Source organism: Rana temporaria, chromosome 2, assembly GCF_905171775.1.
Source record: "Rana temporaria chromosome 2, aRanTem1.1, whole genome shotgun sequence".
NCBI classification, from domain to species: Eukaryota; Metazoa; Chordata; class Amphibia; order Anura; family Ranidae; genus Rana; species Rana temporaria.
In genome coordinates, this window is record NC_053490.1 from 467,696,388 (window position 1) to 467,720,079 (window position 23,692).

The window sequence follows — 23,692 nt, forward strand, 5'->3', positions numbered from 1 at the left end:
GAGATGTCTTTCGTGCTTAGGAGACAATGGTAGCCAGAAAAGGCATCTAGTGGGTGAAGATCTGCCTTAAGTTTTATTACAAAAGTAAACTTAAATCATCAGCAATAAAAGCCCATCTCCAGCCAAAGCTAATTTTTAATTATGATTAGTGTGAAGATGTTTTTTTTTTTTTTTAGGCTTGATTCACTCCTTTCCTTTTAAATGCTGTATATGTGTGTTGCTGTTCATTCTGAGTTATTCCCCCGTGGAACTGTATGATTCCAACCACCTGCCCTTCAATGGAACACAACACATGTTGGTGCACTGTGCATTTCCATGCCCTGTATTGAGCAAAAATATTGCAAATGTTTTTTTTTTTTTTTTTCACTCGATGAGGCTCATTCAAGGTGAATGGGTTTCCTTAAGGCCCCATGTACACGGGAAGCTGCTAAACGTACGTTCGGAGGCAGTTGGATGCTTTTTTTCAACTGCCCCTGAACTCATTCAATGTTATCCTATGTGACCATGTACACAGCAGTCTCGTTTATTGACGTTTTTAGGCAGTTGCGTTTAACAGCATTTCTTTGAAATAAAAAAAATGGGTTCAGACGCAGAAGATTTCCACATTTCAGACGCAAAATGCGACTAAACACGCTAACCCGTTTAGCAGCATTTTGTTTATATTTTTGGCCATTTAATATATATTGAAACGCTTCTAAACGCAAACGTGGCAAAACGCCGCTAAATGCATGTCAACACAAGTAAAAAATGTGGTCACTTATGTGTTAACGTGCATAGACTAGTGTGACCTTTTTGCAGGGTGGGGGGGAATTTACTGTCACTCAAGCTGGCCATAGATGAATCAAATCTCAGCCGGTATGGCTTAGATTTGATCCATCTATAGGCAGGCTGGTTGTACTGAAGTCCATCCATTGATTAACTTCTGTAAAATCAACCTGTTGGATTTTTTACATGCTGTCACTTCCGGTGGCTATAGCTGCTAACAGTGGTTGATTTATTATTGTATTGTGCTTTGTGTATTTCTTCCAGATCTGTGCATTAATCCAGTGTGAAACTTTGCCTCTGCATTAAGACCTGTTACTGCTACTCTTTCCCTGTGCAGGTAGACTGGTCTTGTATCCACCCCCTCCTGTCGTTTTCTGTAGGCAGCCTGTAGAAGGTGGAGTGAATGGGTCCCTCCCACAACTCAACACATGGTTGTTTTTCTGCAGTCTTTGAACCCAGTATACAAAATGTATTTTTGGTTGACAAAATATTTTAATAGATACATGGAAACTGGAGCATTTAGCAGGAAGGTGTTGTGTAAAAATGTTATGCTCCCATTTTGAAAAAATAATAGCTAATCAAAAAATATTCAAAAAATTATTTATGTAGTACAGTGACTTACCTTCTTTAATTTATATCTGGCTAACATAGCTAACCATTCCACCATATCCTGATAACTTGGTGTGTTTGCCCATGATTGTGTGTGTGTGTGTGTGTGTGTGTGTGTATATATATATATATATATATATATATATATATATATATATATATATAGAGCTCCTTTCAATCCTGGTTTAATACTTCATAAAATGATAGTAATGGTTACCAAACACTTTTTATAAATCAGTATATTTTTATTCACGATTTCCCCAGTGTTTTGTGGATAGTAACATTTCACGTGCTACTACAGAAGCCACGTATTTATTTTACTGTCGCTGAGGACATGGCACACTGCAATACTTTTTTTTATTTTTACACCTCTATCTTAATATGCACACACTTTCTGTTGTACCATAGCTGGCCATAGATTGTCATTTTTCGTTAATCATGGGTTGAAGGAAAGAAAATTATTTGATCCCCCCATCAACACTGATTGGAAATCCTTTCCGCTGTGCTATTGTATTCTGACAGTGGGAGGATTGCCCCCTCCTCCCATCAGAATACAATGATCACTGCTGGGGGCTATAGCCACCCACAGTGATCGCACAAACAACTTCAACAGGCTGGTTGTACTGTAGTTGATCAATAGACCAACTTTAGTACAACCAGCCTGCCCATGGATCAGTGGTCTCCAAACTGTGGCCCGGGTGCCAGATGCTTTGCTTGCCTTTATCTGGCCCTTGGGGCACTATTTATCCCACTGATAGACGATATTCTGTCCACTGACACCAACAATGTATAATTCCTGCCACTGACATCAACAATGGAGCACTATTTTTCCCCCCCTAATACTAAAGATAGGACACTATTTACTTACTCCCAATAATGCCTTAAATAAACTCCTATTCCTGCTGGCCCCTGTCCAGCCCCCCAAAAGTCTGAAGGACAGTAAACTGTCCCTTTGTTTAGAATGTTTGGACACCCCTGCTGTAGATGGATCAAAAGTTCAGTGGGAACCGGCCGACTTTTGATCCATCTATGGTCAACTTTACAGCATAACCACCTCTCTCCTTGTTCCTATAATTTCCTGATATCACTGTGTGAAGTGACTCTGTCAATTAATAAAAAATAAAATAAAAAAGCTGCTGCAGGTATATATTGCAGGAATGTAAATGGACACACCAGCTACAACCCTGCTGGGTAGTGTCTGAGCTTGTCTGCTTCCTCCAACCCCTTACAGGTTCTAATTGGCCCATCACTATGATGAGCTGTCTAAGTAGCCAATAATAATGTATGGAAGGAGGGAGAAATTTTAGAGCCTTTACGTTTTTTTACTTTATACTTTGTAGCAGTTTTGTTTCATAATTTCCTTTTTAAGTGATAAAGAAACTTTAAATCAATACACTCTTGAAAGAAGCGAATACACTTACATTTTTAATGTCGATTTTAAACATTAAAAATCCTGGCAATTTTAGAGGCAACATAAACCCCCAGAACTGCTAGAGGAAGCTAGAAAAAGTGTGTAACACTGCCTTGTAGATCTTAAGTAATCACTCTGAACAGTACAGTAAACATGTTCTCATCGTAACCCATAGCCAGTAGCTGCCAAAGAACAAGTCTAATGTAGACTATACGGCACAGGTGTCAAACACAAGGCCCGCGGGCCGAATCCGGCCCTCCAGGCCACTTCATGTGGCCCTCGCACCTCTCCTTCAGGAGAGCTCCAGCCCTCCTTTGGTCCTCCTCCAGACCCCTACTTTCTGCTTTCAAGCTATGCATCCAGCTTCTTCCCAGCAGCAGCATAAGGAAAGGGGGTGCACTGTGATGTAAGGGAGAGTAGGGGACTCAACTTCTAATGGTGGGGTGGCTTATGACATCTAATGTAAGAGGAGGGGATGCGCTGGACATCTAACTTTACACATACAACCGGCCCTTTTGAGGACAATGATAATGCTGATACAGCCCATGATGAAATTGAGTTTGACACCCCTGCTATACGGCCTAATATTTGTGGACACCAGAGCATTACATCTATATGAGCTTGTTGGGCATCCCATTTCAATGCTACAGGTAACACTATAGCAACCCCCACCCCTATACCCCTTGCATCCATAACTGCCTTCACAAGTTTTGCAGTTTTGTTTTTTAAAATATGTAACCAGTTATTCAAAAGAGCAATGGTGAGGTGAAGGACACTTAAAGGGTCACTAAAGGATTTTTTTTTTTTTTAGCTAAATAGCTTCCTTTACCTTACAGCAGTCCTGGTTTCATGTCCTCATTGTTTGTTTTTGCTTTGATGTTGCTGTAATTCCTCTCTGTTCTGGACACTTCCTGGTTGTCTGTTTCCTGATCACCACAATACTGGGAGATTTCTCACTGTGGTGACTAATCAAGGAGGTGTCTAAAACCCCTCAGCACCAATCCAGTTTCATTTTGCAAAACCTTCACTGCCCTCTATTGGCTCTTTGTCTCTGTACATCAGAGAACCAGGAAACGACAGCAAAAAACGAAACTAAACTGCAGGTACATTATATGATTGTTTTTTATCTATTTTTAATCATTTTTAAAAGCAATCAGTTAACTATTATGTCTCTATACCCTGTAAACCAGTGGTTCTCAACCTACTAGTGCCGTGACCCCCTGATAAAATTTCCCAAGTTGTGGGGACCCCTAACAGTAAAGTTATTTTTGTAGCGTGGGTTGTCAGCACCCAAGGCAAGACAAGTAATTTGCGCTTCTAACCCACAAACATTTAGCGCTCCCTGAGTCCCTTCCACTCGTACAGTATTAAAACCCCTGATGGTACATTTGAGGATGTACCCCTCTTTCTCTTTGTTCTTCTTTCTTTCCCCCGCCCCATCCCTCTCTCTAGCCGTCTTTTGCTCCCCTTTTCTTTGTTGCCCCTCTTTTTCCTTTCCCTTCCATGTATTCTCTAATTTTATTGCTTCTCTTACCCCTTTGGGGGGGGGGGGGGGTTAATAGGATCAGTGGCAGCGCTGGTGGGGAGTTCTGATCAGTCAACTTAGGTGCTCTTGATCAGGATTATCTGCTCATCTGAGAACTGTAGTGGGGACTTTTAATGGCAACTATAATCACGGGTAGTGTTACTCGCTGTGTCTCCGGATTCACGGTGTCTTAGACTTTGTGGTGTCTGGTAGCAGTGACACCTATGCCAAAATCAGGAGATAGGGTCGCCTCCATCCTCTCCCACATTCCTCACGTCAGCTGACCTCTAGTCTCTGCACCCCAGCCATACCGAAAACTGAATGGGCGGATGCAAAACGGCTGAGTGGGCGGCCGAGGGCTCCAGGAACAGCCCAAGATTCAGTGACCCCTGGCAAATCATCATTTGACCCCCAAGGGGGTCCCGACCCCCAGGCTGAGAACCACTGCTGTAAACAGTAATTTCAGCAAAAAAATAAAAAATTCCTTTAGTGTCCCTCTTTAAGTTTCTCTGCACCAAACTCAATAAACCATGCCTATATGGAGCTGGCTGTGTGCACGGGGACTCAGTCCTGGCAGAAAAGACACCATAAGGTTGGAAGTGCACAATGGTCTAATACATCTTTGTATGCTGTAGCATTAACTGTATTCTTTACTGGAAACACCAGAACTCCAAAAATTGAAGCAGTGTCCACAAACTTTTTGACATAATCTGTAGTATTTCTTGAAATGTGAATAAAATTAATTTACTATATACATATCACATAAATAAAATTTCCGTCTCCCTCATCGTAATTATTTGGCATATTATACCTGGCTAAGAATTGTAACCACATTCTTGCCTTTTAAGAGTATTTTTAACCATGAATGTATGCCAGGCAAAGAAAAATGGACAATTACCGTAAGTGCACATTTTATGTAAGCAAAAGGCACCAAGAAAAAAAAGTTATGAAGTTTAGGTTTACCACAATGACTTTACGCACAGTGTTTGTGGAAAAATAATACATTAAGGTATTTAATACATGTGCACACTAAAACATATACTCCATACAGATATTGTAAATGAAAAAGCATACAATGTGTACGCACACCTGAATAAAATAATACATAGGAACAGACATTGGTTTTCGTGTTTCCGGTCATGCACACAGATCTCCTTAAAACAATGTTTTTACAATTGTTTAGGGTTGCAAAACTTTGGTGGTTTGTTAGAGGATTTGGGTAGGGGTGGGTTTTTGGGAAAGATCAGGTATGGATATTACTTACTGTAAATTGTGACTGTCGTGATTGTGGAGTAGCAGTTGGGGTTATAGTAATGCTGTTGGTGATTTTATTTGTGGGTTTACTTGGAATTCCATTAGTTAGTGAATGTATTTTCTCTTGTACTGGAGTGAAAGGACTGCTAGGTCTTCTTAGATGGATATGAATTTTATTGTCCTCAGTAGTTATGACACTTGAAGTTGAGCTAGAACTGTTTGACCTTTGAAACTGCCATCCAGCTTGTTTATCGGGTGATACTCGAAAAACAGCATGAGTTCCCCCAACATCCATTGGCTCTGGTGACAGTACACGCTCTGGTGAACTTGAAGAACTGGTTAAGGCCAGTACTTGGATTGGGGACATTGTTCTGTCTGGAGTTATGGAACCACATGAGTCGGGTGACCTAGGTCTTACAAAAGAAGTCATTGTAAAAGGGGACACCACTTGATCTGGTGTGACATATCCATCTGTTACTTTTGACTTCACAGGAGTCAAGGAACCATTTTGAATGATTGTTATCCTTTGTTTTGGAGTGCCACAGCTTGGTATCACAGCAGTGCTTGTAAAGGAGTGTGGGTTTTCGGTAGTAGGGCTTGTTATTTCAAGAGTGGCTGTGTTTTGTCCATGATCTGGTGTGACTTTGATATGTAACGGTTGACCTGGTGTATGTGTGAGAACCATATCTCCTGGATGGATGTAATTTCCATTCTGTTTTAATTGTACTTTACCATTTTGTGCCTGTTGGTTAGATTTTGTCCATGGTGATACTAATTTTCTGTTGTTATTTAAGCTATTGTTGTTGGATGTGTTATATTTGAAAGCAACAGGAGAGTCTTCATCTTGCGTGTCATCATCCTCATTATCACTTTCTTGGTATAATTGTCCATTTATGACTGCTCTCTCCAAAGGAACAAGACTTTTGTAATCAGGTGGTTCATTATATATCGGATCTGTCTGCACTTCCTTTGAGAACACTTGAAAGTCTGAAATTCTCCTTCCATTAAGGCTGGGCCGCAAACTCTTGCTAAAACGACGATATCGTTCAAGTTCCTTGGATAGGTTTTCCATTTCTTTAGTAAGCTCTTTGTTTCTGTTTTCCTGCTGCATGAGTTTCCTCTGAAGAACTGAATGATCTCCCTTCAAACGACAAATTGTGTCCTCCGTTTTCATGTAGTCATGGATCTTCTCCTTCAAGGCTGTAACTTCTCTTGAAAGGTGGCCAGACTTTGCCTCTTCCTCCTTTAACTTTGTCAACATTATTTTTTCTTGAAAAGATCCTGATTTCTCAGCAAGCTTATAGTTTGCTAGTTCCAATTTTACTACTTCAAGTTCCTCCGAAAACATTTTGGCTTTTTGCTGCTCGTTATAATACCTTTTCTCCAGAGATTCATACTCATCCTCTGTTTTCATGAGGTCATCTTCCATTGCTTTCATCTGCTTTAGGGTGTGTTTTAACCTTTCAACCTCTTGAGTAAGTTCTCTGATTTTATTGTTTTCCTGGTACAGTGTTTCGGACTGCTTATTTTCCGGCTTCATTTTGTTTTTCAGAAACTCCTTTTCAATTAATTCAAGTGACTGCAGTTTTTTCTTGAGGATGGTCACTTTGGACATAAGATCGTTACCTTTTTCTTCTTCTGCTCTGAGTTTGCTTTTTAGCTCCTCATTTTCTTTAGTGATAGTTTGCAGCTTTTCCTGTAATTCTGTCTTAGACTTGAGAGATTTTTTACTTTCGTCTATCAGTTTTTCTGTAATGGATGTCACTTTGTTTTGCTCCTGCTGTAGATGTGAATTGGTTGATTTGAGCTTCTCCTCAGTTTGTCTGATCTTTTCAGTAAAGGTCTTTCTTTCCTCCACAAGCATCACCGTTAAAGTTTTCAGTTTAGTGAGATCCTCTTTGAGTACAGTTTCAGTTTTCCCAAGCCTTACTTCAATAGTTTCCAGCTCCCGGATTCGAACTTTTAAACTTTCTAGCTCATTAAACAATTGCTTGCTGTTGGCTCGTTCTTTTTCCAGGGCACTTTTAATGGATTGGCATTCTTGTTTACTTTTGCTGAAAGCATCTTCCAATTTCTCCAGGTCATTAATCCTTTTGCTTAGCTTGTCAATTTCAACTTTTAGAGTTTTGCTTTGTGAGGCCTCTTTTTCTAATTTCCTATTGAGATCTTTGCATTGTTCCTCCATTTTCATAAGCTCTTCATCTTTGCCTTCCATTTCGAGCAGACGTTTTCTCAGCTCCTCCACTTCTGTCATAAGGCTGGAGTTTCCACATTCTCCCTTATTCACCTTCTCCTTTAGGTCATGAAGTTCATCCTCTGCTTTACGCAGAGTCTTATTTGTTTCCTCAAGCTCATCTATTTGTCTGCTCAGTGCTGCCAGCTTTAATCTGAGTTGGCGGTTCTGAGTTTCTTCGCTGGTTAGTTTGGCCATCATGGATTCATGCTCTTGGAAGAACTTACTTTCCTGAGTTTGAAGTTCTATTTCAAGTCTGTTTGCTTTTTGTTCCTCTTCTTCTGCCTTTACTTCTACAATGGCGAGCTTATCCTGTGCTTTTTGGGCGGTTAATGTTAACTCTTGGATCTTGGCACTTTGTGATTGTAACTGCTCCGTTAACCTCTGTTGCTCATCGACCACAATTAATGCAAACGATTTCAGCTTTGTAAGCTCATCTCGAAGTTTGGTTATTTTCTTGTGGTTCTCTTTTTCTTTTTTAGACTGGTAAGTTGCTTCTTGTTCAATCAGATGTTTTAACCTAGAAAAAAAAGAAAAGGGAAAATAAGTTTAAATGAACAAAATCTTTAAAATAAAATAGAAAATGTAAAAAGAAAGTTTTTTTTTTTTTTTTCTCTTTTTTAAATATCTATTCTGCATAGATATTGTGTCATCAAAAAGTAAACTAGGTTTTGGTTTGGATGCATTTTTTTTTTTCCACCAGCTGATGCACATTTAGTGCTATAATACGTTTTGCTCAATACTAGCATTTTTATTTTTAGTCAGTGTGGACATCTTTCTGGGTTGAAAAAGGTTATGATTAAAAATATTCACAGCTCACACCGTAAGCAAATGAGAACCCAATAATTTTACTTGTTCAGATTAGAAAACAAAGCAATATTGCTATGGATGCTTAAAGCAATTGTAAAGCTTTAAAAAAAAAAAAAAAAAATTACAAACCTATCATACTTGCCTCCACTGTGCAGCTCGTTTTGCACAGAGTGGCCCCGAACACCGTCTTCTGGGGTCCCTCGGCGGCTCTTGCAGCTCCTCCTCTTATGAGATAACTCCCTAGGAGAAGCGCTCTCCTGGGGGTTACCTTGCGGGCACGCTCCCAAGTCCATCATTCGGCGTCCATAGACGCTGAATGTAAGACTCGCCCCCGCCCCCTATCGCTCACGGCATTGGATTTGATTGACAGCAGCGGGAGCCAATGGCTGCGCTGCTATTAATCTATCCAATCAAGAGCCGAGAACCCTAGAAAGAGGTAGAGTGCTTTTCCGTCAGGTTTAATTCCAGGGCTCAGGTAAGTAAAACTTGTGGGGCCGATCACTGCCAGGTGTTTTTTCACCTTAATGCATTCGATGCATTAAGGTGAAAAAACACAAGGGTTTACAACCCCTTTAAAGAGGAGCTTCAGTCATTTTTATGTTTATTAAAAGTAAGCAGCCACAAAAACTGTAGCTGCTGACTTTTTTAATAAACACTCACTTGTCCCAGGCTCCAGCGATGTGCTCACCCAAACCGCTCCTTCCCTTGGTCTTCTGTCCGCAGCGCCGGCATCTCAACTGTGGGCACCTGGCTGTGACAGCATGTGGACGAACTGTGCTGCACATTGTGACTGGGTGTGATGTGTCCCAGAAGACTGCGGGGGGTTGGGGGACCTCCACCCCGATCGCCTAGGCCAGTTATACACTCTCTCTCTTTTTCTCTCTCTCTCTCCCCCCCCCCCCCCCATTTTAAAAAAAAATATTTGTTGAAGGGGGGGCTTAAAGTGGAGCTTTCCCTTTTGAGTGGAGCTCCGCTTTAATGCCGGTGTTTAAAAAGTCTATTGCAAAGTATTATAATGCAGAATTTATACTCTATAAATTTGTGAACATTCATTTAGGCTGCATACTTTTTATAGGACCGGGCCCTTTTGCCCCATTTTAGCTCTTTTTTGTAACTGTAGTTTGGTTAAAGTTTGCCCGGATATAAGTAATGTCCTTCAAACAAACTATATTGTATTTTTTTTTTTTTTAACCAGTGAAAAACAAACTATATTTTGAAATAGGAAAATACAGCTTATGTTCTAATGTGGAAATTCTTCCAGTTATCAAAACCTCTGTACGCATCTCTAATGTCACCATTTTAAATAGCAAAATACTGTAATGGTCTGTATGCAAAATTGCATCCTTTTATGTCAAAGAACTTCAACTCCAAGTGCTTAAATGTCATATATGATGTTGATTCTGAATGAAATGTGTTCTTACATTATGAATAGAAACCATTATATGATGTCAAGGATCATTACACTGGACAAATACATGGTGCATTTGTGAAGGTAAAAAAGCTGTGGAAAATGAGGCTCTGCTCATTAATCAGGTTATTGCAGTTCTTACACTGAATATATAGGAAAACGACACACAAGAGCGAAGATCATTGGCAGGTAAAACCTTGGTTTTAGCCACCCTGGTTTCCTCTCTTTAACCCTAGATTTAAAAAAAAATATTTATACGTTGAACTGCCTTTCCTTGCATGACTTTTTTTGCTAAGTTGACCTCGGCCTGCCTAAAATGCAGACAATTGCACTCTAGAACCGCTGTCCCGATGCTCAAAATGAGAAAATAGATCCAAGTCTGATCCAGTTTCATTGCTACTTTCTCCATCTGTAAGTACATGGTTGTTTATAATGACTCTCTTGCCTCAATATTTAACTCCTCCCCTTTCTTTCTTTCTCTCTTTCTCTTTTCTTTCTTCTTTCCCTCTTGCCTCCCACCTTTTGTTTAAGCACTCTTTTCTTTCTGTATAATTTTGTCTCTATGACACACCTGGTTTCCAGGGGTGGGTCTAGTGAAGATGGTTACAGGGAAAAAAATATTCGCAACTAGTATACAGTTTTATATATGTACGTATGCACCCTCCTGGTATTAGAAGTGACTCATGCAGATAGCAGTGGAATGACAGAGCAAACAGAACTCACATTCTGTGCTTTGGATCAAGGCAAGCACACACTTTAGAGGGATATACTTTGTTCATTTTATTTCAGAGGTTTACAACCACTTTAATGGAAAACTATCATGAGAAAAACATGGTGCTGACCACTCCTGACTTTTTACACTGACCATTTTTTTTCAGTACTGGCTCAAAAAAACTATGCATGTAAGAACATTCCCAATTTTACATACTTTTCATAGATCAGAGGCTTAAATGCATTTACAGGAGGTTACAACAGCAACCATCAAATATCTATATTAATGCTCACCTTCCCTTAACTCCTGCACCTCCCTTACCTTCACACAGGATGGTGCTGGTACTAGCCAGTTGGCTTCTTCTCGTTATTCTGGCGACTAAGAAGTAGGGGGAGTGAAGGGAAGCATAATCTACTGGGAGGTTGGCTTTAAAATGTATCCATTGCCTTGATCTGCATATGCAAAACATAGGTTCTCTTTAAATCTTATCTTTTGGGTAAGTATTTTTTTGTGCCCCAGCACTCCCATGATCTTCTAGCGAACAGCCCCTTTGTTTACTTTCAAAACTCTTCTTCAGAGTCCCAGTGACATCGCGACGCGTTGAGCTACACCGCCTAAGTTGACCATAGATGGTTGGCCCTGCAAGCACCACCCGGCTAGGCAAAAGCCAATGAAAAAAATTGAGCAGGGTGCAAAATTATCGGCCGAATAGTAACGTCATCCTATTAGAGCCAGTCAGTAATTGTCAGCAGGTATCATGGCTGTCTAAATACAGTAGCCATCAGTGGAGACTCCTCCATCCATGCTGTTGGTGTGGATAGGGGATCGATTGATTTTCTCTCATGTTAAGCCCAGGTATGGCAACCTAGAGAAACGCCCTTCAGAATTAATGGAGGCGAGTCTGTGAGGAGAGCAGTTACCCAGCACTGACCTGCTGTATCCAATTGTTATGGAGAAAAGAGCATGAAGATGTGCCGCAACAATTTAGTTGAGGCATTTGCTTCATTTTTTTTTTTTTTCAAATAACATTTTCTCCCTAGACAGTTGTTTCAAGGAAAAATAAATGCTTCCACAAGAAAGAGAAATGAAAAAGCTCAGAAAGGTTAGACACGAGCTAAAACTCTTTAGACATATTGGCTCCATGGCTCCTAAAAATTTCCGTACCTGGCATACGGCAATGGTAATGAAACTTGGGTAAGCCATTTTCCTTTTGTAACGCTAAAATCTTGTTTAATTGTAAATTCCTCTAACTGCAGGAATTTCAGGAAAATGATCTCACGGCTGGGGCAATGTATATTATTGCAGTACAGTGGAGATTCCAGCTGTCAGGCAGCCTGTTCACATCACATAAGGGCAGGTGCTTGTATTTATCACCAGATGAAGATCTGTCAGGGTGATTCACCCTCTGATTTATACTGCGATTTACATGCCGGGGTGGCAGCTGTCACTTTTCCCATCACCTCAGGGAATGACGTTCTATAGGTATTACTGTTGTATAATACATCCAGGTCACGTTACCCCTGGGGTATGGCGATAAAAAGCAGCACAGCATAGCCTTCAAGTTCTTTACTTTTTTTTTATGAAATCTGTTTTTCTTGAGCTGTTTGTGATAAATAATAATTTGTAACAAAAGTCAAAGTAAACATTTTTCAGTGGGTTGAGTATGTCTGCGTATGTCTCTTTCGCCATAAAACCTTTTCACCTTCCTACTCAAATTCTTTCTATTAATTGGATATTGGCCATTGCGCATGCACATTGCAGAGTACAGTGGACCTGGATGTCAGAATAATGAGTGATGTCATTTGTGGATGACCAATGGCTGAGGACAGAAGCCTGGGAGAAGATGGTAGCCACTCGGCAACAGAAGGTAGTGCAGATGGGTACTCAAGCAGGTAAATCTGCCTAAAATACAGTTTATGCAGCTATGCTTTATATACTTGCACATTATGGCAAGAACTCTGGGGACCCACAGCAGTATAGTTCCACTTTAAAGCGTTTGTAAACCCTAACAATGAACTTCTCCCGTTTGCCCCCTTTGGCCTGTTAGATGATGCTATTAAAAGTCTTAAATAATAATTATCCTGTGCACTAAAAATCCAAGCTATGTTGTCAGCTCTGACAAGTTTACATCTGTGGGCCACAGCAGTGGTCATCAACCCTGTCTTCAGGGCCCACTAACAGGCCAGGTTTTATGTATTACCTTGGGGAAATGCAGACAAATTATATCACCTGTGATGTATTTAAGTTATCTTGCAAACCTAGCTGTTAGTGGGCCCTGAGGACAGGGTTGATGACCACTGGGCTACAGAACCCCCTCCCTTGGTTCTCTTATACCGGAGCGACAACGGCTAATATTGTGCATACCTGTGCATACCAGGCTTTAGCAGGCACGTGGATCTAGGCATTTGGTTAAGGGATTTCTGCTATAGGGGAAGGCTCTGATCTTAATTTTCGGAAGAAATCAAGTTATCCTAGACACTCAGGCCCCTTTCACATTGGTACATTACAGTAATGCACAGTAAAACCCAAGTACTGTGGTGCAATTCATTTTGAATAGCACCTTGGGGCAATGTCATAGCAGCAGACAAGGCACCCGCAATGTAGCAAACCACAACGTTGTGCATTGGGGCTCAGTGCATTAAAAGAAAAAGCGTGTCTGAGGGTAAGAAGTGATGCCAGCCCATTCTAAATGATTTAGCTGTCCTAATGTAGCGTGTCTTAATGGATAGTGGTGTACTCCTGCATCTTATAATGTGAAAGGGGTTACATGACTGACTGTTGTGTCCTGAAATGTGTTTTCTCCAAGAAAAATAAGTTTTGTGACCTCTTCTACTGTTTGGGCTATTAAGGGAATGGGTGGGGCAGCAAAGAGAGGATCTTGTTATTAACAGAGTACTCCACAAAGGAAATTTCCACCTTTTTCGGGGCTCATAACGCCATCCCAGATATCAAAGATAACTTTCTACAAATATGTGGCAGTGTTGAATAGTAAGTTTTGTTAACGTGCACATTTTCACTGGCATTTTGTACACTTGCAGAGCACTTAAAGCACAAGTTCTAGTTGACCCGTTTCCAATTTGTAGCAAATTTGCGTGGCAAGTCTCTAACACGAGCAAAGTTAGTGGTAAATCTACACAATCATGCCTTGCAATACGGACTTGCTGCAATTGTACAACAAACTTGTGAAGCCTGGCAAGTCTAGGAACAGCTTAGCAAGTTATTTTAAAACTTGCAGCTCAATTACTTGCGATCTGGGATTTGTGCCGCTATCTATGGGTAAATAATAAATTATTTATAACCACGTATAACTAGATTACACTGTAGTACTAGAGGGTCTGTGATGGACTTGAGGATGGGCAGATCTCTCCCTAGTCATTCTTGGGTAGACATTTTTTGCCCATTCATTGTCGACCATCCTGCTGTATGGTTGTAGAGACGAGCCACACAGACAATTGTGTCCTGTCGGTCTGAGAGAGAGGTAGACGTGTATGGCAGAAGGAAGCAGCAAGAGCAAAATTACTTGGTTTAGTATTTATATGAGGAAAACTTGCATGCAGGATAACTTAATACTGTTTTAGTAGTATTATACACATTTAGGACTTGAACATTGATGCAGAGGGTGTTATAAGCTTACTGATAGATCCACTTTTATTCCTTGAATAGAAGTAATTCTTTAGTCAGAGTTTCCCCCAGGGGCTTATCTGCAAACCAGATGTCGATTTCCTGTTACGCTGGATTGTGTGAGCAGGCCAGATAATCTAATCATACTTTGATGGTGTCGTCCAGATTGTGTTTTGGTGATGTAATGTCATTATTCCCCACATGTGGCACGCAGCTATACATTAGCCATTACAGCACCTGCATTTCATCATTGTCTATGACCCACTATTCGGCATGGTGTGTGTCCGCCTTTTATACAGACAAGCCTTTAGAGCTAGAGGCGCTTTATTTCAACACCAGACTCTTAGCGATAGTGTCACTCATCAAATACTAAACTCCCTCATTTGCTGCAGTACTCTGGACATACTTTAGTACTTTACAGAGCACAGGAAGATCTAGCTGTATATCGACTTATTAGGGACCTGTCAACTTCACACTATAGAACTAGGGGCTTGTACACTCTATTTCTGGAATTCATAAAGTCTGGCGCAGACAGATTTTGCGAAAGTGTCTCTAATGTGCTCTAAAAGTGGTGCAGCATGCGCCAAATTCATGTGCTTGTCTAGAACTTGCACTTGAATTTGGTACATGCTGTGCCACTATTAGAATGCATGCAAGACCTTTTTCACAAAATCTGTTTGCGCCAGTTTCTCTTTGTACGCCAGAAAAGAGTGGGTCTTTATTAGCTCCACATTCGCAGAACACAAACTGTATTTTATTTTGAATTTGAAGCATTCAGTGCACCACAGTGTAAAAATGGTGAATTTTAGAACGACCTGAATTTGGTGCACAAGTTGCTGTCAGAACCTAAAATGTCACAAATGCTTCATGAATTTGGCACAATACATTAAAGGGGTTGTAAAGGTAAATGTTTTTTTCACCTTAATGCATCCTATGCATTAAGGTAAAAAAACATCCGACAGTACCCCCCCCCCCCCCCCCATGCCCCCGTTTTACTTACCTGACCCCTCGAAAGCCCCGTGCTCGTCCCTATCATCCTCTTTGGTTCCCAGCCTGGCCGTTGATTGGCTACACTGGATGGATTCAAAGCAGCGCAGCCATTGGCTGGTGCTACTGTCAATCAATCCAGTGACACGGCGTGCCGGGGGCGGAGCCGAGTGATACAGTCGGCGGCCATGGCACTCGCGTGAAGGTGGAAAGCTCTTGGGGGGGGGGGGGGAGCCGAGACAGCCGCCAAAGGACCCCAGAAGACGTGGATCGCACAGTGGAGGTAAGTATAACATTTTGTTTTTTTTTGTTTTTTTTTACTTTAGTGTTCCCTTAACAAGAGGAATTGATGCCAGAAAATTGGCACAGCAGCTTTATTTAATTCCCTTCTATATCCGTTGATCTGCATGGGGCTACATTCACACGAGCGAGTAGCACACCCAGTGAACTGCAGAAGCAAGCTTGTGTGGATTCCTGCAGCTGGAATGACAGGTGTGTGCGAAGAGCTGAGGCCATGCAAAACAATAACAACCACAGCTATCCATGGCCATTTGTGCAGCCAGCGACTGGCCACTGCCCAGCCAAGATCAGTAATTGCTGGCTGTGTGAACATTCATAAATAGCTGTGGAAGCTCACCCTATACAAAACAATGACATGCTGACGGTGGCTGAAGCTATCCATGACTGTTTGCGCAGCCAGTGATTACCTGCAGTTAAAATTGGTGGATTTAGGTGCACGTTCAAATCTATCCTAAAAGTGTCTTAAGGTGTTGCAGTGTGCTGCATAAGGCCCCTTTCACTTGGGGCGGATCTGTCCGAGCGGAATCCGCCTGCTCAGCGCTTGATCTCTCTGCTGATCCCCGCTGAGCAAGCGGATGTCAGGTCCTGTCCGCTCCGCTATGCAGAGCAGACAAGGATGGAACCCACTCTACTGTATGGGGCAGTAGGATAGAAACGGATTGTGTGTCCGTTTCCATCCGCTTGTCATCCGATTCGACCAATAGACACATGTCCGCTGACATCCACCTCCCCATAGAGGACAATGGGTGGCCCGATCAAGTCCACCTGAATCGTGTGAAAGGGGCCTTAATATGCAGCATGCCTGTAATTTTACACAACACAACTCAATGCATGTCATCACAGTAAATTGCAATGCCCATCGATGCCTAGACTTGAACTAAATGCCATTTTGTAACACATTAATAAAGTTAGAAGAAAAAAGTGAAGAGTTTATTGGGTTGTAACAACAGATTGTACCACCCCTTTCTGCCCATGCACAACCCACACAAGCCTACACACATTTTAGCATGCCGACTGGTGTAAACAGCCTTTAGTGTATCCATATCCAAAAATATAGATTGTTGGAACCTGTACGTTTTTTTTTTTTTATTTGTTTTATATTGCGGTCTGTCTCCTCTTCTGAAGAGTCACTCTATATGTGCCAGAAGACAAAGTGATGGGAAATCTAAAATGTTACAGTTGGCACAGGGTGGGAGAGGAAATATTCCAATGAGGACATCTGTTCCCATGAAAACTAAGAGAGGATTTCCCTTGTTTTGGAGAGATTATGGGCAACTTGCTGTTGTGTATCCAAGACAGAATGTGAGGAGAAATCTCCCCAAAGGGTAGGGACAGGTAGGGGGAAAAAAATCAGGGTTTTTGCTATGGATACATTTTCAGACATTTCCATCTAAGAATTTAAATACACGTATGTGTTCCAGCTATGGGAATGATTTTGTTTGGCAAAGAATTTGGCATGTATTCCTATGAACCACCCAGAGTGTTACAACACTTCAGAGTCTGATGACACTGCCCCCCCGAATGCTCTTGTTTTACTAGTAAGCATAACCACCTTGGTGAGGCCCACCATGAACTCATTCCTTCTTGTAAATTCACTTTAATCACCTCTCAACTATCAGTATACAAAGAAGGCACTCACATTGCAAGCCTGGTTACAGGTTTTAGTGATCTTCCAGGGCCCTTAACTATCCAAGTTACACGTAAAAAGAAATGGCTTCTGAAACTAATATCTCAGCATTATTGTTGCTGGCAAATTGAAAAAATAGCCAATCCCTTCCAATTGCTACAGCCATTAACTAAATTAGGGGTCATCCATGATTGGAGAGAGAGAGACTAGCATATTTTGAGTCAGTATTGCAGTGTTTAGTTATGAAAGTACTTTGTGGTGTGATTTCCACATTTATGTATGCTCACCCTTTTATAATTCTGGTATTGTATTTGGTATAGTGATTTGTATATCATACGCTACAAAGATATTGATACAAACTATCAGCCACACAGGGTGAGGGGTTTTCAATGAGACCGCTGACTTGTAGACTTGCATTGCAGTGGGTAGAAGCAGTAAAGTAAAGCTGCCGGGTAGCGCAAAAAGGAAGCAAAACTTGCATATGGCTTCCCTTATTTAGATATACATACAAATAATTTACGGAACGTGTCAGGAATTTAACTGTCACATTACATGTGTTCTCAACCATATTGTCAAACCATCAAATGGCTGGTGTCATAGCTGATCACATGCAGCATCATGGCACTTGAAGATCAAACAGTGGCCAAGATTGCAGCTTCCTTGGCCTAAAACGATAGGAGGGTTTAATTCCGATTTTAAATGTTAAAGTGATTTTAAAGGTATTTTTTTTTGTAATAGCAAACATGTCTATACTTGCCTGCTCTGTGCAATGGAATTGCACAGAGCAGCCACAAACTTCCTCTTTTCGGGTCCCCCGCTGGCGCTCCTGGCCCCTCCTCTCTGTCCAGTGCCCCATAGGGCATGCATGTGTACTCTCACCCGAGGCCCATTGACACAGACAGCGGGACCCGGCCCCAACCCCTCCCAATGGCTCTCAGTGTCTCTTCCAATGGCACCCAATGCCCCAGCAAAAGCCAACAAGACCCGGAAATGAGGGGAGAGAAGAGCTGCATACGTGCACAGCGCTAGATCGAATGAGTGCTCATCTAAGTAAAAGGGGGGTGAGGGGGGATGCTGACATCTAAACATTTTTTACCTTAATGCAAGGAATGCATTAAAGCGGAGGTCCGATTTAAAAAAAATAAAAAATAATAATAATTAAAAGTCAGCAGCTACAAACACTGTAGCTGCTAACTTTTAATAAGGATACTTACCTGACCAGGGTGCCCTCGATGTCGCCAGCCGAACCCGAGCAATTGCTCAGATCTCGGCTGCCCCACCGCCATCCTCGGTGAGGGAATCGGGAAGTGAAGCATTGTGGTTTCACTGCCCAATTCCCTACTGTGCATGCGCGAGCTGCACTGCGCTATGTGAATGGGTGGACGTCTCCTGGGACACACACAAGGTCCCAGAAGACACCGCCCCCCCCATTTCCCAGGAGGCAGCGCGACGAGGAGAAGAAAGAAAACCCACCACGGACAAGGAAGAGGCAGATTAGGAGATCTGCCTAGTAACGGCCACGTCTGGTAAGTATAAAAAAAAAAAATTATTTTCTTTTTTTTTTTCTTCCAATTTTTTGTAGCCTTTTTGACACATGCACAGGTGTGCAGAGACCCCTAAGATTACACCTGGCTTCCAGAAAAGATGAAAACCTCCTTTATGCCCTGAAAAAAAAAACTATGAGCAGTTTTCAGAAGTCTGTACAATTCTTGTATTATGTTCCATGGCTGACCATCTGATGCTGTCGCATGACAGAGCCGTGAGTCAGAAGCTGCCATGGATCCTTGCATTACACGGGTCTAATGCAGAAAGGCCTTATAAGGGAACACGTCAAGGAATTTTCATGAAATACTGCACAACATGGCTATATTTATCATTGTCCTTTTAGTGTTTAAATGAATGTTTTAATAAATTCAGACTGAGCAGAAGAAGTCTGTACATGGGAATTGTGGAAGTACAAAGTAGAAAGTGTTTTCCTTAGCAAAGTCCTTGCCAGAGCATCTGAGGAGCAGCTGGTAGAGCTTTGAGGGATGTTCTTATTCTCAGCTGGTTGGCTGCACCCTTGTTTCTGGTACAATTCATCTCCGGAGTATTGAAGCATCAAATATACATATTTTTTTTTTACTTGGCCTAATAACCGCCTTGACCTACTTTGGTGGAAACTTGTGTTTTGTTTCCAATAATGTGTTTGTGTGTATATATGTTGGATAAAGTTGGGGGTTAATATGCGGTCTTGTTCTACATAGTTGCATAGCTGTTGATTGCCCAATTGGCTTCTTAATCCTGGAACCCAAAGACTTCCTTCCTATGGCTAGGCTTAAAGGGGTTTTCCACCCTTTTTTTAAGTTTATTAAAAGTCAGCAGCTACAAAAAGTGTAGCTGCTGGCTTTTAATAAACTGACACTTACCTGCTCCCCGGCTCCAGCGACGCGACGGCCGGGGCTCCGCTCCTCGCCCCCCCTTCATTACTAGTGTGGGCACCCGGCAGTGATGGCTTTCGGCTTCACGGCCGGGCACCCACTGCGCATGCGCGAGCGGCGCCCGATTGGACAGGCGCTCGCCTACAGGGAGGGGCTGTGAAAAGGCGATTAAGCTTTAGTCCGAAACTTGTAGGGCCCTGACATAGACAGTTATTAACATATCCTGTTGTTTTGCCCTGAATGGACAATCGACAGTGCAGTCCGCACTTCTTTTAACAAAGTTCATAGTAAAGCTGGTGCTTTATTGTGAGTTCTTTTAGATGGAGCTATTAAGTCTCACCAGACCTTGGTATTGAGAGTGTTGAAAGTCGAACTTTAGTCAGAAAATTAAGTCCTATTAGAACACTTCAGGCTGGTCCCTTTTGCAGGTATAGCTATGTAAAATATTAAAGCTGGGTTTTTCTGTTAAAAAAAAAAAAGCTGGGTTCACACTATTGCGTTTTGGATGCGGGTTTCCTTGCATCCAATTTGCATATCAAGAGTGTGTGACCGGCTCTGTGGAGCCGATTCACACACGGCTGCAGAGCCAATTGCAAAGGAGTCCTGTGCATCTTCTGGTCTGTTTCAAGTTCGAATTCAGACAAAAATTGGGACCAAAATCAGACCTGAAACGGTGAACAGGGGCGCACTGGACCCCTGCTGTGAGCCGCTCTGCACGGCAGTGTCTGAACCCAGCCTAAGAAGAAGTGCCTATACTGTTTAAAATCCAGTAATACACCGTTTCGCCTTCTCTACACATGCTCTGTTGCTCTTTATTTTTAGGTATGGCTGAGTTTGTAGAGGCCGATCTGCTGACTGCCTTAAAGTGGAATTAAACCCTTCTATCATTTACAGTCAGGGAAACTGCTTCTGTTTGATCTGTAACTCCCATGGTGCTGCACATGTCGGTTATGACACCAGCCATTTGATGATTTGACTGTTTGGTTGAGGACACAAGCAAATGGACAGTTGGCAATCCCAATATTCCAGGAATGTAACTGTTTTTTTGAAACCTTGAAATTTATGGTTTTAGTTCTGCTCTATGATTTACTGCTGTACAGGCTCTGGGCTTCAGCAAAATGGCTGCCTCCGACAAGAAGAAACAGGTCAATGCTGGAGGCAGTTTACAACACACACTAATTTTTGTAGGGTAATTATTAATGTGGAATGTATGTTCCCTGTTATGGGTTCCACCTTAACACCCCCACTTTGTGTCCTCACCTCTTTGAGGACACGGCCTAAAATGCCTTCTGACTTCTAAATTCCACTCTCCGACTCTTGGGTGGTAAATCAATCTATATTAGTAGTAGTAGATTATCCTACTAAAGTACACACAGTATTACTTGCCATTCCAGTTTGGTATAGATATTGTTTGTGAAACCCTGACTAGCATTCCTCTCTACAGAGTAATGTCATTCCACACATGCTAGTTACTCACGTCATTGTATCGAAGCGGAGAAGAACCACAGCTAGGCATAACTACAGAGTGACGGGACACTTGTGGGCCACAGGGCCAAACCTTGACACCCCCTCTACCTTATTTAGCAGCGTTGTTCTATACTGCCTTTCTCTTTATTTTACCTTTTCCCCTTTACAGTATGTTATGCATCATTTGATATTTTTGGCACCAAAATAAACTTTATTGCAACAATAAGTCACAGACATAATTGGATAAAATAGTATTTGATATTTCAAAGCCTATGATATATTTGGATCCTTTTCACATGGTGACTCTCTATTGATTCTCAGTAGGGGGTCTATAGATTGATCCCCTGCTGAGTCAGATTGGAACAGGAAAGGATGTCACTTATGACCTCCTGTGTTTGTTTTGGTTTTTCTTCTATCTAGTGTTCAATTAAAAACAAACTACTGTAATCCCTTTGGGTGTTTGGATGTAGATGGAGGTGCGTCCACCTATGTCCACTCATATCCTTTCAGGTCCGCACAAGTGAACAAACCTTATTGTGTTCTGTTTAAATGATATGAAGCAACCCAAAATGTGATCACACATAGGAATACATTGCAGGTCGTTTTTGATCTGTTTAATCACAGGTCAAAAACGGATTAATGCAATTCCAATGTTGACGAAGCCTTAACCACTTGAGACCCGCGCTATTGACAAAAGACGTCGACAGCGCGGCTCTCAAGTGCCAACTGGACGTCTTTGGACGTAATTTAAAAGCATTACCCGCGCGCGCCACTGGGGGGCACGCAGCAGGTAAACACTGTCCCGGCGCATCGCTCAGGAGCCGATGCGTGTACCTGGCGGCCGGGTACACGCGATCGTCGGTAAGACAGCAGGGACGTCCACGTGCTGTCAGAGGAGAGGAGACCGATCTGTGTCTCTTGTACATAGAGACACAGCATCGGTCACCTCCCCCAGTCACCCCCCTCCCCCCACACAGAACACACCCAGGTTACATATTTAACCCCTTCCTCACCCCCTAGTGTTAACCCCTTCACTGCCAGTCACATTTATACAGTAATTAGTGCATTTTTATAGCACTGATCGCTGTATAAATGTGAATGGTGCCAAATTTGTGTCAAAAGTGTCTGATGTGTCCGCCATAACGTCGCAGTCCCAATAAAAATCGCAGACCTGGGAACGAAGGGAGTTTATGTGCCCAGTAAGCAAGTGGTTAAAGGAGATGTCCAAAGCTTTTTGCCCATAGTTCTGTAGGTCACAGGCGTGCACTTAGTTCTGCACTCCTGTTACCTGGATTCTAAGACCCGGTTCACACTGGGGCGATACGACAGGCAGCTCAGCCGCCTGACGTGTCGCGTCCCATTGAATGCAATGGAACCATTCTAATAGGAGCGACGCAAGTTGCTCCGACTTAGAAAAAAGGTTCCTGTAGTATTTACCTAAGTCGTTTTGCGAATCGCCTCTGAAGTCGTCCCCGAAGTCGTGCCGCCTATGTGTGAACCGACTCTAAAGCCCTCTGTTGGCTGATGTCACAGGGCCGTTCCAGGCCGTGCAGGGATCCCGGCAATTATGTCAGGATCTTCCCAGATGCATGAACAGCAGCTGGCTCAGCCTTCCAGTGAGCCACTGAGAACCTGAGTCAGCCACTACCATCCCTGTCACAGCCCAGTGCTCCAGTGAGCACTGGAAATGCAGAGCACAGAGTGGTGACTGACAATGCTTAGAGCAGACCTGAGAACTGAGCGATCAGCAATTTTTGATTACTTCTCGGTGTAGAGGTGGCATGGTATAGAAGCAGCATATATTCATTTAGATGAGTATGAACCTCTACTGCAGCGGTCCCCAAACTATAGCCCTCCAGTTTGTTCAGGAACTACAATTCTCATCATGCCTTGTCATGTCTGTGAATGTAAGCGTTTTACAATGCCTCATGGGACGTGCAGTTCCGCAGCAGTTGGAGGTCGGTAGTTTGAAGATGCCTGCTCTACTATGTCTATGGCTGTGTTGACAGTCTCTCTCTGCTTAGGCCCCTTTCACATGAGCTTTCAAATCAGATCTGCTTATCAGTTTTTCATGCGGACCAGATCAAAGCCTCCATTCACTCCTATGGAGCGGCGGATGTCAGTGCTGACATGTCCGCTGACACCCGCTGCTATCTAAACCTCTCTGTGAAATCCAGACGGATGGTGACCATATTTTCCATCCGTCTGGGGGATCGGATGGGATTAAAATGGACGGGCGGTCTGTTGTAGTCAAATCTCCCTATAGAGGTGAGCGGGACTCTGACAGGTCCGTCTCAGCACAGTTAGCGGAGACGGACCTGTCATCTGCCAGATCAATGGATTGATCCCTGCTGAGCAAGAAAAGTCTGCCAAGTGGACAAGCCTGTGTGAAAGGACCCTAAGTGAGCTGACCAATGCAAAGCTGGCCATACATTATTCAATTTTCAAGGGCCTGTCTGATTGCATATACAATTAAAGTGTTTAGGGTTGACTTTATATTATTTGGTTTTGGTAAGTCCTAAAGAAAAATTGTACAAGAAGAT

At 42.3% G+C, this 23,692-nt stretch overlaps 1 protein-coding gene across 2 annotated transcripts in view; it reads right to left on the reverse strand.

The window, feature by feature from the left end:
• FILIP1L (filamin A interacting protein 1 like) overlaps positions 1-23,692 on the reverse strand; it is a 397,743-nt gene that overhangs the window by 23,558 nt on the left and 350,493 nt on the right. For both annotated transcript variants that reach the window (XM_040338694.1, XM_040338695.1), the window contains one exon: positions 5,575-8,317. In XM_040338694.1, the coding sequence (XP_040194628.1) occupies positions 5,575-8,317 (2,743 nt within the window). The remainder of the gene's footprint in view (positions 1-5,574; positions 8,318-23,692) is intronic.